The following is a 17,229-nucleotide window of genomic DNA, read 5'->3' on the forward strand; positions in this document are numbered from 1 at the left end:
TACAAATGATTGCGGAAATTCAATTATTTTCAAAAGTATAGTAAAATTCCTCTCAGAAATTCAATTATTTTCAAAAATTTTCATAAAATTCTTGGCAAAATTTTAATTATTTTCAAAAATTTTAATAAAATTCTTGTCAAAATTTTAATTATTTTCAAAAAATTTTCTTAATTCAATTATTTTTAATATCTACTATACTTTAATAAAAATTCCTTAAAGAATTCAATTATTTAAGAAAAATTTTAATAAAATTCTACGCAAACATTTAATTATTTTCACAAATAATAAAAATTTCACAGGAATTCAATTATTTACAAATTATTTTCATATATTATTCAATTATTTTCATAAATAATAAAACAAAATTATATTCAAAAATTTTAATGCAATTCTTTGCGTAACAATTCAATTTTTTTCAAAATAATTTTGATAAAATTCTTCGCAGAAATTCAATTATGTTCAAAAATTTACAAAAATTCTCATCAAAATTTCAATTATCTTTATAAATTTAAATAGTAAAATTGTTCTCCAAAATTCAATTATTTTCAAAAATTTTAATAAAATTCTTGGCAGGATTTCAATTATTTTTAATACAATTTTCATCAAATTTCTCGAAAAATGAAATTATTCTTAAAAATTTTATTTAAATTTGTCAAGAGAATTACAATTATTTAAGAATTTGCTGATAAAACTCTTTATGAAATTTTAATTTTAATAAATATGCAATTGTTTAATAAAATATTTATTTTTGTAGTTAAATAATTGAATTCTCGTAGAATTTTCTAATAAATATTGATTTAAAAATGAATTTCAAATTAAAATCTTTGAAAATTTGAACTTTTCATACTTTTAATTAAGAATTCTGTAGAATTAATTTTTCTCAAAAAGTTTAATAGAATTTTTTTAAATTTTTTGAAGTTTTTAATTTCTATTATATTTAATTGAAGAGTGTTAGAATAATCGAAATTTCATAAAATTAAATTGTCAACAAAAGATTTGAAAATTCACAAAGAACTTTTTCAAAAATTATTAAAAAAAAAAATTGACTCAAAGAAGAATTTTAGTTGAAAATTCTAGAAATGAATAATCATAATAATGAAAATAATTGTTATATGTTATTGAATTTAAAATTTTTGAATATCTTAATTTCTATAAAAAATAATGATTAAATATTTATTTGAAAATGAAGTTATTGGATGTTTTCGAATAATTTTCGTTTTAAAAACCAAGAAAATTTCGTTTTTCAACCTGAAAAACCTGGAAAAGTCAGGGAATTTCGTAAAGAGCAGAAGCGTGGTAACATATAATGTATTTTTATTTAATTTATTTTTCTTGCAGTATTTTTTTCCAGCATGAAATTGAACATTAGCAAGAAAAATACAGAGAAAAATTATCTGTTTTAATGAAATTTCGAAGAGAATCAATCATATTACACAAAAATTCCAATAAGAATTATTTTGTTCTTACCAGTAAACTATGAGGTATTGAAAAGTGTTCACATGTTAAATAATTAAATTAAATTAATTAATAATAATTAATTAACTCCGTATGAATTTCCGTACTGTAATTAGTAATTAGTTAAATCAAATTAATTAATAATTATTTAATTAATTAATTGAAATTAGTTAATAATTAATTAATAATTATTTAATTAATTAATTGAAATTAGTTAAATCAAATTAATTAATAATTATTTAATTAATTAATTGAAATTAGTTAATAATTAATTAATAATCATTTAATTAATTAATTAATTGAAATGAATTAATAATTAATTAAATCAGATTTACAGTTACAAAAATAATTAAATAGCGTTAAAGATTAATTTCTCCAATTACATACATACAAACATATGTGAGATTTGAAAGGGAAATGGTGTAAATATATGTTTGGTTTGTGAAGTAAATCAGGGTCAGATCAGGCAAGTTCTAAATCGTATGGAGTACGGACGGTTAGTTTCAAATCCCTACTTCATTACTGGATTGATCGATTTGCGCGAGCCATTGGATTTGCCTGGTGAAGCTACCTAAATGTTACCTTAATCCAGGTTTCGAATTCGAAAGCACTGTATTGAATAACTCGGCAGTGAAGGATTCGATTGTCTACCATTCCCTCACACGTATCATTCGATTCAATCCAAGACGTGTAACATATCCCAATACACTTTCAACTAACCAACGTGTCTTGAGAATTCTCGCCTCTTCACCAATGCTGCAATCACTTCGCTTTTTTTTCCGTTTTTTTTTTCAATCAAATCCAATCGATTCCTTACAAAAACTATTCACTTTCTTACTTTTCATTAGCAGTTTTCTAATTTAATAATATTTTATTTTAAGAAAATTCTTTCCAGTTAAAATTCAGTAGAAGAAGATATTTTTAGTTAGATAAATTTGTTAATCTTCCTATTTATTTTTAAACAAGTAGTAAAAATTAATTTTGGTCAGACTAATGTACTGATTCTCATAACTATCGAATCAGTAGAAAAATTAATTTGCAGTCACACATTTTTTTTTTATATTTATTCCAAAGCAAACGACAATTGTTTTAGTTTTTAGCAAATTTCTACATGATTACAACAATTTATATATATAATATCAATGATTAAATGAAATATTTTTTGAAAATTTATTTTTAGTCAATAAAAATTTATATTAATAACTTTTAACTTGTGTTTCAGTCGCGAATGCAAAAAAAAAAAGAAATTAATTTAAAGGGCAATGTAGATTTCAGTAGTATAAAATTTTTTAGTCAGACAAATTTGCTAAAATCACATTTCTTTAGAAATAAGTAGTAAAGAACAATTTTGGTCATGCAAATATATTTTTTTCAATACTTTCGAATCAGTAGTAAAAGTTATTTGTAGTCAAATAATTCTTTTTCATTTTGCGATTTGTATTTGTATTTTAGTAGTAAGATTCATATTCAATCAGTCTAAATGATTTATATTTGTGTTTTAGTAGCGAATGGAACTTTTTTCTTCTCAAAAAAACACAAGAAGAATAAATTTAATTAAAAATGAGATATTTCCAAATTTCAATCCCAAGAAAATATTTTTAGTCAGATAAATTTGTTAATCTTTCTGGCTTATTTAAAAACAAGTAGTAAAGTACAATTTTTTGTCAGACTTTATTTTATCTCATAACTTTCGAATCAGTAGTTCAAGTTTCAGTGGTAAAAGATGTTTTAAGTCAGACAAATATACTAAAATCTTATTTATTATGAGAAAAGTAGTAAAAACCAGGTTTGGTCAGACAAAGCTAAAATCTTATTTATTTAGAGGTAAGTAGTAAAAAACAAGTTTGGTGAGACAAATTTGCTTAAATATTTATTATTGTGAAAAAAATAGTAAAAATCAAGTTTGGTCAGACAAATTTGCTAAAATCTTATTTATTTAGAAATAAGTAGTAAAAACCAAGTTTGGCCAGCCAAATTTGCTAAAATCTTATTTATTTATAAATAAGTAGTAAAGAACAAGTTTGGACAGACAAATTTACTAAAATCTTATTTAGAGATAAGTAGTAAAGAACAAGTTTGGTCAGACAAAGCTAAAATCTTATTTATTTAGAAATAAGTAGTAAAAACCAAGTTTGGCCAGCCAAATTTGCTTAAATCTTTTTTATTGTAAGAAAAGTAGAAAAACCAATTTTGGTCAGACAAAGCTAAAATCTTATTTATTTAGAAATAAGTAGTAAATATTATTAGTATAATAAGTAGTTGCAAATTTTACATATAATTCAATTTTAGGTTTCCAATTGAAATGTTTAAAAAAATTGAATTTTTCAAAGAATTGCAGTTGTAATTTAAAGAAATGATCAAATTTCAGTTCAAATTGTAATTTTTGAAATATTTATTTTTTGGTTTTAAAAGTATTTTTTAAGTTGGTAATTGAATTTTCTTATCAGTTACAGAAACAATTTTAAACAATACATACATTTCTAAAGCTTATAAATTAATATTTTAAAAATAATTGAATTTTAGAACGTTTAATATAACAATTTTTATAAATAATAAAATTTCAAAACTTTTCAAAGTGAAAGTTTTTTTTTTTTAAATTGAATTTTGAAACCGTTTTAGTTATAATTTTTGATAAATAATTTAATTTTAAAATTTAAATTAAGATTTTTAAAATAATTAAAGTTTTTGAACAGTTGCAGTTGTAATTTTTACAAATAATTGAATTTCACAGGGTTTCGAATTGAAATTTTTGTAAATAATTGGATTTTTAAATGAGTTTCCATTGCAATTTTTATAAAGAAACGAATTTTAGGTTTCAAATTATAATTTTAAAAATAATTGAATTTATGGAATAGTTTCAGTTGAAATTTTTACAAATAATTTAATTTTAGGTTTTAAAATGAAATTTTTATAAATAAAACATTGTAGAAGGTTTCAAATTCAAATTTTTTTTTTAAATGGAATTTTTGAAACAGTTTCAGTTATAATTTTTATAAATAATTGAATTTCAAATTTTCAAGTTAAGATTTTTGAAATATTACAATTAAAAGTTTTACAAATAATTGAACTGCAAAAAAGGTTTCAAATTGAAATTTTTAAAATAATTGAATTTTTTAAAGAGTTGCAGTTGTAATTTTAATAAATAATTTAATTTCACAAATTTTCAAATTGTATTTTTGGAAGTATTTACTTTTTGAAACAAATTTGCTTAAATCTTTTTCATTGTAAGAAAAGTATAAAAAACCAAGTTTAGTCAGACATATTTGAAAAATCTCATTAATTTAGAAATAAGTAGTAAAAAAACAAGTTGGTTCAGACAAATTTACTAGAATATTATTTATTATGAGTTAAGTAGTAAAACCCAAGTTTGGTCAGACAAATTTCCTAAAATCTTATTTAGAGATAAGTGGTAAAGAACAAGTTTGGTCAGACAAAGCTAAAATCTTATTTACATAGATATAAGTAGTAAAAACCAAGTTTGGTCAGACAAAGCTAAAATCTTATTTACTTAGAGATAAGTAGTAAAACCCAAGTTTGGTCAGACAAAGCTAAAATCTTATTTACATTAAAATAAGTAGTAAAACCCAAGTTTGGTCAGACAAAGATAAAATATTTTATATATTATTGATATAAGTAGTCAAAACCAAGTTTGGTCAGACAAAGCTAAAATCTTATTTACTTAGAGATAAGTAGTAAAACCCAAGTTTGGCCAGACAAAGCTAAAATCTTATTCACATTAAAATAAGTAGTAAAAACCAAGTTTGGTCAGAAAAATGAATTTAATTTCATAACTATCGAATGAGCAGTAAACGTAATATGTAGTAAGACAATTTTTTAACTTTTTTTGCAAGTTTGTTTACTACTGCAATTTGCCTAATGTTTCAATAGTAAAATTTATTTTTAGTCAGACAAAATATTTTCAACTTTTGTTTTAGCAATTAGCAATCGTTAAAACAACACAATGAAGAATGTTCTGATGTGTAAGAATCAATTCAAATAATTAAGCATAGATTCTATACACAGTAAAAAGTAAAGAAAAAAATTATAAAGAATAAACACATAAATGAATCAAAATTGTAGAGTAAATATTATTTATAAATTATAACTTATAATTGACGAATTCTGTTTCGCTTGAAATTTTAAATTGTATGTCATGCTCTGTTGTTTTAATAATCATAAAAACAGAGGGCATTGAAATTTTGCTAGTTTTAAAATAATTGTTTCATAAAATAAATAATTTATTATAACTAATAATAATATTCCAAAAGCTTTTAAATGAACAATTGGTAATAAATGTTTCAGGCGCTGCTCAGAGGGGCTCTCACTCAACAAAGTGCTGTAATTCTGGTTTGCATGGCGATAGATCGTTACATCTGCATGTTACATCCTCATCGTTATCATAGACATTCCACAAGAAAGGTGAGTTTTAATTCTATCGTAAAATATTAATAATTCATTTTGCATCGCAAGGTTGAAAATTACTTTGGTTATTTTCCAAATTTTTTAATACACAATAAAAACGAGAAAAAGAAATTAATATTAGAATTGAAAATCAAAATGAAGGAAGAAATTTACACTTGGGAAAAAAGTACGGTGATTGGAATTGAACTTAAACCGTTGTGCACTCTATATACTATAGTTTCTCCTAGTATGAATATAGATTTAATCTTCTTCAATAAAAGAACGCTGACTCATACGTGTATGATTTCTTTTGTTCAAGCGCTTCTTTTGTTCAAATAAAATGCATTATATTTAAAAAAAAGAATTTATTAAAACAAAAAACAAAGTGAAAAAGAAAGTTTTAAATTATCTTGAAGGTTCCAAATTTAAGATTGAAATAAAAATTAAAGTTAAAATTAAAGTTGAAATTAAAGTTAAAATTAAAGTTAAGTTAAAATCAAAGTTGAAATTAAAGTTGAAATTAAAGTTAAAATTAAAGTTAAGTTAAAATTAAAGTTGAAATTAAAGTTAAAATTTTAATTAAAAATTAAAGTTGAAATTAAAGTTAAACTTAAAAATTTAAACTAAATTTAAGTTAAAATTAAAATTAAATCAAAACTAAAAGTAAATTTAAGATTAAGATTGAAAATAAAATTTAAATTAATCATTCGACAGAAAGAAATGTCCTAGTTTTTTTCTGTGTAAAAAATGTTTGTTTTATTGTTTTTTTTGTGCGCTTTGCCTTGTGTATAATATATTTTTGTTACAATGATTTTATTCATTTTGAGATTCCTTTATCCACATATATTAAAACACTTGGCAGCACCACATATTTTATGACTAGAGTTTACGGTTTTACTGCATTTCCAAACTGAATTCAGTGCCAACTAATCGCTTGATTTCGGGCTTTCTCTTGTCTCGGCAGATTAGTTTTTACTTGTGACACGTATTTTCACAAATATTATTACAGACAAAAAACAAATTAATTTTGTGTTAGAAACTATTTTCATTTCATTTTTTTTTTTTTTAATAATTTTTACTTATTATTATAATTTGCCATTTTTATATTATTTAAGTTTCGTACGTTCAGAGGACGCGACAAAATTTTTAGTTTCTCCTTTTTAATTTGTATTTTACAAAAACAAAAGTTATTTCCTGAGAAATATTAAAAAATTAATTTTTATCTAAGTAAATGTTTAATTTACAAAATTTTTCATCTTAGATGGACCATGAGGTTCTAAACGATCAAGTAAACGAAATTTGTTTGCAAAAATGTTTTTCAAAAATTACTCTTCATTTGAAAATTTAAATTAAAAATAAAATTTGAAATCAAGCAGTAAGGAAATTTATTATTTACTTTTTTCATACGTGACACAATTTTATTTAATAAAATTAAAATTTTAAGTAGAAATAAATATTTTTCGATCGTTTGAACCTTAAAAATTTAAGGTACATAATTTCAGTATAATAATTTTTAAAAATATTTAAATGTAAAAAATGTTTTGTTCAGTTAAACGTTAAAAATTTTAGGAAAATTAATTTTTAATTACAAATTTTTAAATGTAAATTTCTTAAATTTGAATTATTTATGTTTGGTTACTGAGTAAAAGTTAAAAATTTAAAACATTAAAAAAATATTGTTAAACGACTGTATTTTTTCATTTTGAAAATATTTTTAAATTTTTTTTTTCAAATTAACATTTTTGAAATAATTCAATTTTAGAAGGTTTAGAATTAAAAGTTTTATTTATAAAATAATTTTTTTATAATAATTTTTTTTTAATTTTTAAAATAATTGAATTTTTTAAAGAGTTTTAGTTGTAATTTTTATAAATAATTGAATTTCAGGTTTCAAACTTAGATTTTTGAAATAATTAAATTTTTGGAAATGTTACAGTTGCAATTTTTTTTTACAAATAATTGAATTTCACAAGGTTTCGATTCGAAATTTTTATAAATAATTGAACTTCAGAAAATTTTAAATTGAAATTTTTAAAATAATTTAAATTTTGGATGAGTTTTTGTTGCAATTTTTATAAATCAATGAATTTTATGTTTTTTTTATAAATAATTGAACTTTACAAGGTTTTAAATTGAAATTTTTTAAATAATCAAATTTCATAAGGTTTCAAATGGAAGTTATTTTAAAAAATTGAATTTTTGAATTTATAATTTTCATTTAAATTAGTTTCAATTATAATTTTTATAAATTATTGAATTTCAAGGTTTCAAATTAAGATTTTTTGAATAATTAACATTTTGAAATTTTAGAATTAAAAGTTTTATAAATAATTGAACTTCAATAGGTTTAAAATTGAAATTTTTGAAATAATTGAATTTTTGAAAGAGTTGAAGTTGTAATTTTAATAAGTAATTAATTTTCAGAAATTTTCAAATTGTAATTTTTAATGTTTTTAAAATAATTAAATTTTTGGAATAGTTTCAGTTGAAATTTTTACAAATAATTGAATTTCAGGTTTCAAATTGAAATTTTTGAAATGACTTAGTTTTTGAAAGCAGAGTTGCAGTTCTAATTTTAATAAATAATTGATTTTCACAAATTTTCAAATCGTAATTTTTTAAATTTTTTTAATAATTGAATTTTTGGAATAGTTTCAGTTGAAATTTTTACAAATAATTGAATTTCAGGTTTTAAATTGAAACTTTTGAAAGAATTGAATTTTTGAAAGAGTTGCAGTTGTAATTTTAATAAATAATTGATTTTCAGAAATTTTTAAATCGTAATTTTAAAAATTTTTTAAATAATTGAATTTTTGAAATAGTTTTAGTTTAGATTTTAAGAAACAATTGAATTTTTGGTTTCAAATTGAAAGTTTTGAAATAATTGAATTTTTGCAAAAAGTTGCAAGTTGCAATTTTAAGAAATAATTGATTTTCACAAATTTTCAAATCGTAATTTTTGAAATATTTATTATTTTGATTTTGAAAATATATTTATAGAAATTTCACGTCTGTCAGTAACAGAAAGCTATTAAAATACATGTATGTTAAATACAATATGTGTATTTTAAACAAGTTTCATTTTCAAATTATTATTCGTTTAAAGTGCAAGTGGCTGACGAGCATTTTATCTCCATTTTAAGTGTGAAGTTGAAAATAATTTTCTATACAAAATAAAAAACACGCATGTCACTCATAAAACGCAGAAAGTAAAATTAAAAGTAAATTAAAATTAAAAGTAAAATTAATTTAATTGTGTCATAATTGAGAATTAAAAAAATTTCTAAGTAATAAAATTTATAAACTTTAAAAGAAAATTAATTAATTAATTAATCAATTAATTATTTAATTAATTAAAAGTTTAAAGTTTTTAATTTTAGTATTTTAAGTTTGTTTAACTTTTAATAGTGAAACTTTTCTAATTATTTAATTGTTGGCTTGTCTTTTTGCCATGTAAGTTAATCATAATAAATCTTGTCTTTCTTAGCAACAGAAGTAGTAATAAATATTCTTATAGTATTTTATAAAATAAGCAAAAAGTCTAGATTCTCTTGTTTTGTAAGATTTATCATCAAGTTCATAATATTTGCTACTTTGAGACAGTATTTTTAATAATTAAAAACTGAAAAGATAATTATTTTATCTACTTCTCAAGAATTAAAATTATTTTCTTCTAAAGAAGAAAATAATCTATCAGCAATATTGGATATTTTTTATTATAACAATATCATTAAATTTATTTACGTAAAATTAATCAAATAATTATAAAATTATATAATTAATAAAATAATTCATTATCAATATTGGAAATTATATTTTTTTATGATAATAATATTCAAATTAATTATAAGCAGAATTTAATTTTATAAAATAACAAAATATAATCCATTAGTAATATTAAAAATTTCGTTTTTATAACAAATATTGAATTAATAGTAAAAAAAATTTTATTTTATTATAAAAATAATAAAATAATCCATTAGCAATATTGGAAATTATTTTTTTTTATAATATTGAACACCATATTTTCATTTTATATGTAACACTGGTAATGTGACATCTTTTTTTTTTATGAAAAGTTTCAGCCAATTTCAGTCGGCGAATAAATGGACATTAATCATTTTACGTTACACGATAGGATAATAGATTAAAATGAACACCTTATTCATCTTTCTAAAGTCAACTTTACAAGAGCTAGGAGAATGAAAACTCTTACATCTCAGATAATGCAGAGAGGTCATTATAGTGAGCTTTTCTATTTGAAAAAAAATTTATCAAAAAAAAAAAAAAATTCCAATGGGAAACATTTATCAAAGCACAAGAACTCTATTCAAACATTTGAAACATCAAACAATATTTGAAGATTACAATTTTTCCAAATATTTTAAACATTAAAAATTTTGTTAACATTTTAAACATTGAAGCTTTTGTTAACATTTTGAACACTAAAATTTTTTAAACATTTTAAACATTAAATTATTATACGTCAACTTTATAGCTTTAAACAATTGAAACTCGTTAAATTTTTCTAATTAAGTTTAATTAAAAAACAATTATCTAAATGCAGGAAGATAAAAATTTCCTAATTGAAAATTTTTTCCTCTAGAACGTACACGTATTTCTTTACCTTTGACATCAATTAGTTTTTGCTTTTTCATTTTAATTAATTATTTTTTACTGTAATTTATTATTTTTCTGTTTTAATGGATTATTTTTTATTGTAATTAAATTTTTTTTTTGTTTTAATTATTTAATTTTTCTTAATTCTCTTTCTTTAATTTATTTTTCTATTGTAATTAATTAGTTTTTTATTTTAATGGATTTTTTTTTATTTTAATTATTTATTTCTTCTTCATTTTCATTCTTCAATTTATTTTTCTATTTTAGTTTATTAATTTTTATTTTTAAGAATTATTTTTTATTGTAAATTATTATTTTTCTATTTTAAAGAATTATTTTTTATTGCAATGAATTATTTTTCACTTTAATTATATAATTTTTCTGAATTTTCTTTTTTTTATTTTATTATTTCTATTTCAATGAATTGTTTTTCTATTTTAATTACTTAATTTTCACTATAATGAATTATTTCCTACTTTAATTACTTAATTTTTCTTTATTTATATTAATATTTTTCAATTCAATGAATTATTCTTCTATTTTAATGGAATATTTTACTAAAATTTTTCTACTCACTTAGTAAAAATTTTATTTACTATTCGACTATTTATTTAGAACTTACTTTTTCCAATAAATTCAGAAAAGATTTACTTGAAATAATCAAATTTTAGTTGAATCAACCAAATTACCGAATTCTTTTTCCGAAAGCAAAATTTATTCAACTGTTTAATTCAAGTTTACCTAACTCAAGTAAATATTTATTTAACTTGAAACAAACTTTGTCTAAAATAACCCAAATAACTGAAAACTTAAAATAATCAAAATAACCTAAAATTTAAAAGAACCGAAAACTATACAAAAAGAAAGATTATTATTAAAAGATTATTTCATAAATACATTTTTTCCAACTGTATATTATATCGATTCTAAGTTTATTTACTCCATTTTATTTGGTAAAATTTGATTAAAAATCGTGAGTAAAAGTAAATAAAAAAACATGCTCAATATAACTCTATTCATGGAAAGAGTACCACACTGTAATTTAATGCTATGGCTTTGATACAATTGTGATTGGCTAACTGGGTGACAGTTCAAAAAAAAAAAGAAAAAGAAAAAAAGAAAAAAAAGGTAAAAACTGAGAGTTTAAAAGCAAAGCAAAAAACAATAATTTCGCGTGGCTATGAAAGTCGTCGTGTCTTCCATTCATTCTGTAATTTTATTTTTCAACCACGAAATTAAAGAACGCCCATTTTTCTGCAGCCATTACACAATTCTAACTTCATTTTGCGCTTTGTTTTATGTTATTCAGTTGATCAACGGTTGCTTTTAAGAATAAAATTCTATCATTTATATTTCCTTCGCAACTATAAATATTGCAATTTTCAATATTTCTTTGCATGCTTGGAAATTAATTGGAAATTTTTTTGTTTCCAAGTTGTTTAATTTAAGAAATTGCAAATCCATTATTTCTAATTAAAAATAAAAAGATTTTAATTATATGAAATTAATTAAATGGAAATTTCTTAGTTCATTTTTAAATGTTTTGTAATTAAAATAAAAAAAGGGAAAATTTCTTTGATTAAAAATTTTAAAAAATCTTTTTTATACAATTTGGTGAAATCTATTTTTGTGAAAGTAAATATTTTTGAATTTGTTTTTGTTTATGTTCGTATAGTATTACATGCGGCAGGGTTGTGTGGCTGTGATGTCAACTACTTGGATAGCAAGCGTGGCAATTTTTGGAGTTCTCGTTCTCCCCAAGGGCGGCTATTATTTCAACGCGACTGGCCTTCTCGCCTGCGATCCATTCTTTTCTAGAGCCTCGCTTAGGTATTAGGATTCATTGTCTATGAATAATATCAGGACTCCAAGTCTATGATTTTTGCACTAAAAACTATGACTAATCGTTTTTTTGTAATTTTTTTACTGAAAATATCTAAACTACAATAATTATGATGATTCTATCTGAATTTGAATTAGTAAAAATTTTTAGTAAGTAAATTTTGTAAACAAGTACTGGCGTAGTATTTTTGCTAGCACGCCAATATTCAGATAGAAAAAGAGAGAGAGATATTGTACCTAAAAGCTGAAAGTTAAAATCAAAAATTGCGAATCTGTTCCATATTTTCTCTTGAATTTTACAAGTTTTACAAGTTTTCCTATTTTAATTTTAATTTAACTTTGCAAGCTTTGCAAAGTTTTGCCATCGAGAGCAATAATTATAGTTTTAAAACAGAGTAAAGCTCTATAAATGACAGAGCTTTGAATATTTGAAAACTATGAAACATATATATAAATTTATTAATTTGAAATTACTTTTAGGATTCTCGCTTGCTGTTGCTTCTATTTTCCTACGACGATGGTGCTCATGTACTGTTACGGTTCTGCCTTTCACGTCAACAAACTGCGATTAAAGAGGGTAGTTTGTGTCAACACGCCGGAAGTTGTCGGCGGTGGTAACATCGAGAGGGTGAGTTTTATTATATTATGTCATTTATAATATTGGTTTTTAATTAAGCCTGGCGACTAATAAACATCTTAAATTTCCCTCTATATCCAAAGTAATCAAACTTTTTTTTTCGTTACAAAATTATTATCTATACAAAATTTAAAATTATAAATTTTTAATATTATATAAAATATAAATATATGTCACATAAAGTAAACTTTATGTGACTAACAATCTAACGACAACGAATCACTACTAAACGTTCAAATGAACAAAAATTAATTATTTCTTAACTTCAAATGAATATTTTACTATAATAATTTTGCTGAAACTACGAAAAAAAATAATTAAGTAAATCGATTCTAAATGTAAAATTTTAGTTTTTAAATTTTGCAATAACTAATTTTTGAATACATTTTTAATAAAATATAAACAAATATCTTTGACAATCATTAATAAAATTCGTTCTTCATATTTCTTCCAAAAATTTAGGGCAAAAACAAACAACTCTTCCTCTAGACACTTTTCCGTGAAACAAAAATCAAAAAAGTTATCAAGTTGTGTCCCTAAAAGTATGAAAAATTCAGGTTTATCAACCATGGAAATTTCAAACCTTGGTATCTTTGTCAATTTTTAATAAAATTAATTTTTCTTTTTTGTTCCTTAATTATCAAACAAAAACAAACAACTTTTCCTTTAGACACTTTTCTCTAAAACAAAAATAAAAAAAGTTATCAAGTTGTGTCCCTGAAAGTATGAAAAATTCAGGTTTATCAACCATGGAAATTCCAACCCTTGGTATCTTTGTCAATTTTTAATAAAATTATTTTTTCTTTTTTGTTCCTTAATTATCAAACAAACACAAACAACTTTTCCTTTAGACACTTTTCTCTAAAACAAAAATAAAAAAAGTTATCAAGTTGTGTCCCTAAAAGTATGAAAAATTCAGAATTATCAACCATGGAAATTTCAAACCTTGGCATCTTTGTCAATTTTCAATAAAAATAATTTTTCTTTTTTGTCCCTTAATTTTCAAACAAAAACAAACAACTTTTCCTTTAGACACTTTTCTCTAAAACAAAAATCAAAAAAGTTATCAAGTTGTGTCCCTAAAAGTATGAAAAATTCAGGTTTATCAACCATGGAAATTTCAAACCTTGGTATCTTTGTCAATTTTTAATAAAATTAATTTTTCTTTTTTGTTCCTTAATTATCAAACAAAAACAAACAACTTTTCCTTTAGACACTTTTCTCTAAAACAAAAATCAAAAAAGTTATCAAGTTTAGTCCCTAAAAGTATGAAAAATTCAGGTTTATCAACCATGGAAATTTCAACCCTTGGTATCTTTGTCAATTTTTAATAAAATTATTTTTTCTTTTTTGTTCCTTAATTTTCAAACAAAAACAAACAACTTTTCCTTTAGACACTTTTCTCTAAAACAAAAATAAAAAAAGTTAACAAGTTGTGTCCCTAAAAGTATGAAAAATTCAGGTTTATCAACCATGGAAATTTCAAACCTTGGTATCTTTGTCAATTTTTAATAAAATTATTTTTTCTTTTTTGTTCCTTAATTTTCAAACAAAAACAAACAACTTTTCCTTTAGACACTTTTCTCTAAAACAAAAATCAAAAAAGTTATCAAGTTGTGTCCCTAAAAGTATGAAAAATTCAGGTTTATCAACCATGGAAATTTCAACCCTTGGTATCTTTGTCAATTTTTAATAAAATTATTTTTTCTTTTTTGTTCCTCAATTTTCAAACAAAAACAAACAACTTTTCCTTTAGACACTTTTCTCTAAAACAAAAATCAAAAAAGTTATCAAGTTGTGTCCCTAAAAGTATGAAAAATTCAGGTTTATCAACCATGGAAATTTCAACCCTTGGTATCTTTGTCAATTTTTAATAAAATTATTTTTTCTTTTTTGTTCCTTAATTTTCAAACAAAAACAAACAACTTTTCCTTTAGACACTTTTCTCTAAAACAAAAATCAAAAAAGTTATCAAGTTTAGTCCCTAAAGGTACGAAAAATTCAGAATTATCAACCATGGAAATTTCAAACCTTGGTATCTTTGTCAATTTTCAATAAAAATAATTTTTCTTTTTTGTCCCTTAATTTTCAAACAAAAACAAACAACTTTTCCTTTAGACACTTTTCTCTAAAACAAAAATCAAAAAAGTTATCAAGTTTAGTCCCTAAAGGTACGAAAAATTCAGAATTATCAACCATGGAAATTTCAAACCTTGGTATCTTTGTCAATTTTTAATAAAATTATTTTTTCTTTTTTGTTCCTTAATTTTCAAACAAAAACAAACAACTTTTCCTTTAGACACTTTTCTCTAAAACAAAAATCAAAAAAGTTATCAAGTTGTGTCCCTAAAAGTATGAAAAATTCAGGTTTATCAACCATGGAAATTTCAACCCTTGGTATCTTTGTCAATTTGTAATAAAATTATTTTTTCTTTTTTGTTCCTTAATTTTCAAACAAAAACAAACAACTTTTCCTTAGACACTTTTCTCTAAAACAAAAATCAAAAAAGTTATCAAGTTTAGTCCCTAAAGGTACGAAAAATTCAGAATTATCAACCATGGAAATTTCAAACCTTGGTATCTTTGTCAATTTTCAATAAAAATAATTTTCTTTTTTGTCCCTTAATTTTCAAACAAAAACAAACAACTTTTCCTTTAGACACTTTTCTCTAAAACAAAAATCAAAAAAGTTATCAAGTTTAGTCCCTAAAGGTACGAAAAATTCAGAATTATCAACCATGGAAATTTCAAACCTTGGTATCTTTGTCAATTTTTTAATAAAATTATTTTTTCTTTTTTGTTCCTTAATTTTCAAACAAAAACAAACAACTTTTCCTTTAGACACTTTTCTCTAAAACAAAAATCAAAAAAGTTATCAAGTTGTGTCCCTAAAAGTATGAAAAATTCAGGTTTATCAACCATGGAAATTTCAACCCTTGGTATCTTTGTCAATTTGTAATAAAATTATTTTTTCTTTTTGTTCCTTAATTTTCAAACAAAAACAAACAACTTTTCCTTTAGACACTTTTCTCTAAAACAAAAATCAAAAAAGTTATCAAGTTGTGTCCCTAAAAGTATGAAAAATTCAGGTTTATCAACCATGGAAATTTCAACCCTTGGTATCTTTGTCAATTTGTAATAAAATTATTTTTTCTTTTTTGTTCCTTAATTTTCAAACAAAAACAAACAACTTTTCCTTTAGACACTTTTCTCTAAAACAAAAATCAAAAAAGTTATCAAGTTTAGTCCCTAAAGGTACGAAAAATTCAGAATTATCAACCATGGAAATTTCAAACCTTGGTATCTTTGTCAATTTTAATAAATTATTTTTTCTTTTTTGTTCCTTAATTTTCAAACAAAAACAAACACTTTTCCTTTAGACACTTTTCTCTAAAACAAAATCAAAAAAGTTATCAAGTTGTGTCCCTAAAGTATGAAAAATTCAGGTTTATCAACCATGGAAATTTCAACCCTTGGTATCTTTGTCAATTTGTAATAAAATTATTTTTTCTTTTTTGTTCCTTAATTTTCAAACAAAAACAAACAACTTTTCCTTTAGACACTTTCTCTAAAAACAAAATAAAAAAAGTTATCAAGTTTAGTCCCTAAAGGTACGAAAAATTCAGGTTTATCAACCATGGAAATTTCAAAACCTTGGTATCTTTGTCAATTTTTAATAAAATTATTTTTTCTTTTTGTTTCTTAATTTTCAAACAAAAACAGACAACGTTTCCTTTAGACACTTTCTCTAAAACAAAAATCAAAAAAGTTATCAAGTTGTGTCCCTAAAAGTATGAAAAAATTCAGGTTTATCAACCATGGAAATTTCAAACCTTGGTATCTTTGTCAATTTTAATAAAATTATTTTTCTTTTTTGTTCCTTAATTTTCAAAAACAAAACAAACAACTTTCCTTTAGACAATTTTCTCTAAAACAAAAATCAAAAAAGTTATCAAGTTGTGTCCCTAAAGTATGAAAAATTCAGGTTATCAACCATGGAAAATTCAAACCCTTGGTATCTTTGTCAATTTTTAATAAAATTATTTTTTCTTTTTTGTTCCTTAATTTTCAAACAAAAACAAAACAACGTTTCCTTTAGACACTTTTCTCTAAAACAAAAATCAAAAAAAGTTATCAAGTTTAGTCCCTAAAAGGTACGAAAAATTCAGAATTATCAACCATTGGAAATTTCGGGACTTGGTCTCTTTGTCCTTTGTAATAAAATCCTCCACCTCTTTGTTTTTTTGTTCCGCTTTTTTCAAACAAAAACAAAC

The 17,229-nt window shown here is 22.1% G+C and overlaps 1 protein-coding gene across 6 annotated transcripts in view; it reads left to right on the plus strand.

Moving 5' to 3' along the window:
• Positions 1 to 12,946, plus strand: part of LOC122506012 (trace amine-associated receptor 1) — a gene marked incomplete at its 3' end in the record, with an annotated part of 90,741 nt that extends 77,795 nt beyond the window's left edge. For all 6 annotated transcript variants that reach the window (XM_043617967.1, XM_043617965.1, XM_043617966.1 and 3 more), the window contains 3 exon segments: positions 5,758 to 5,874; positions 12,152 to 12,306; positions 12,799 to 12,946. In XM_043617967.1, the coding sequence (XP_043473902.1) occupies positions 5,758 to 5,874; positions 12,152 to 12,306; positions 12,799 to 12,946 (420 nt within the window).
• Positions 12,947 to 17,229: the final 4,283 nt, after the last annotated feature.

This window comes from Leptopilina heterotoma, unplaced genomic scaffold, assembly GCF_015476425.1.
Source record: "Leptopilina heterotoma isolate Lh14 unplaced genomic scaffold, ASM1547642v1 Lhet_39, whole genome shotgun sequence".
Lineage (NCBI taxonomy): Eukaryota > Metazoa > Arthropoda > Insecta > Hymenoptera > Figitidae > Leptopilina > Leptopilina heterotoma.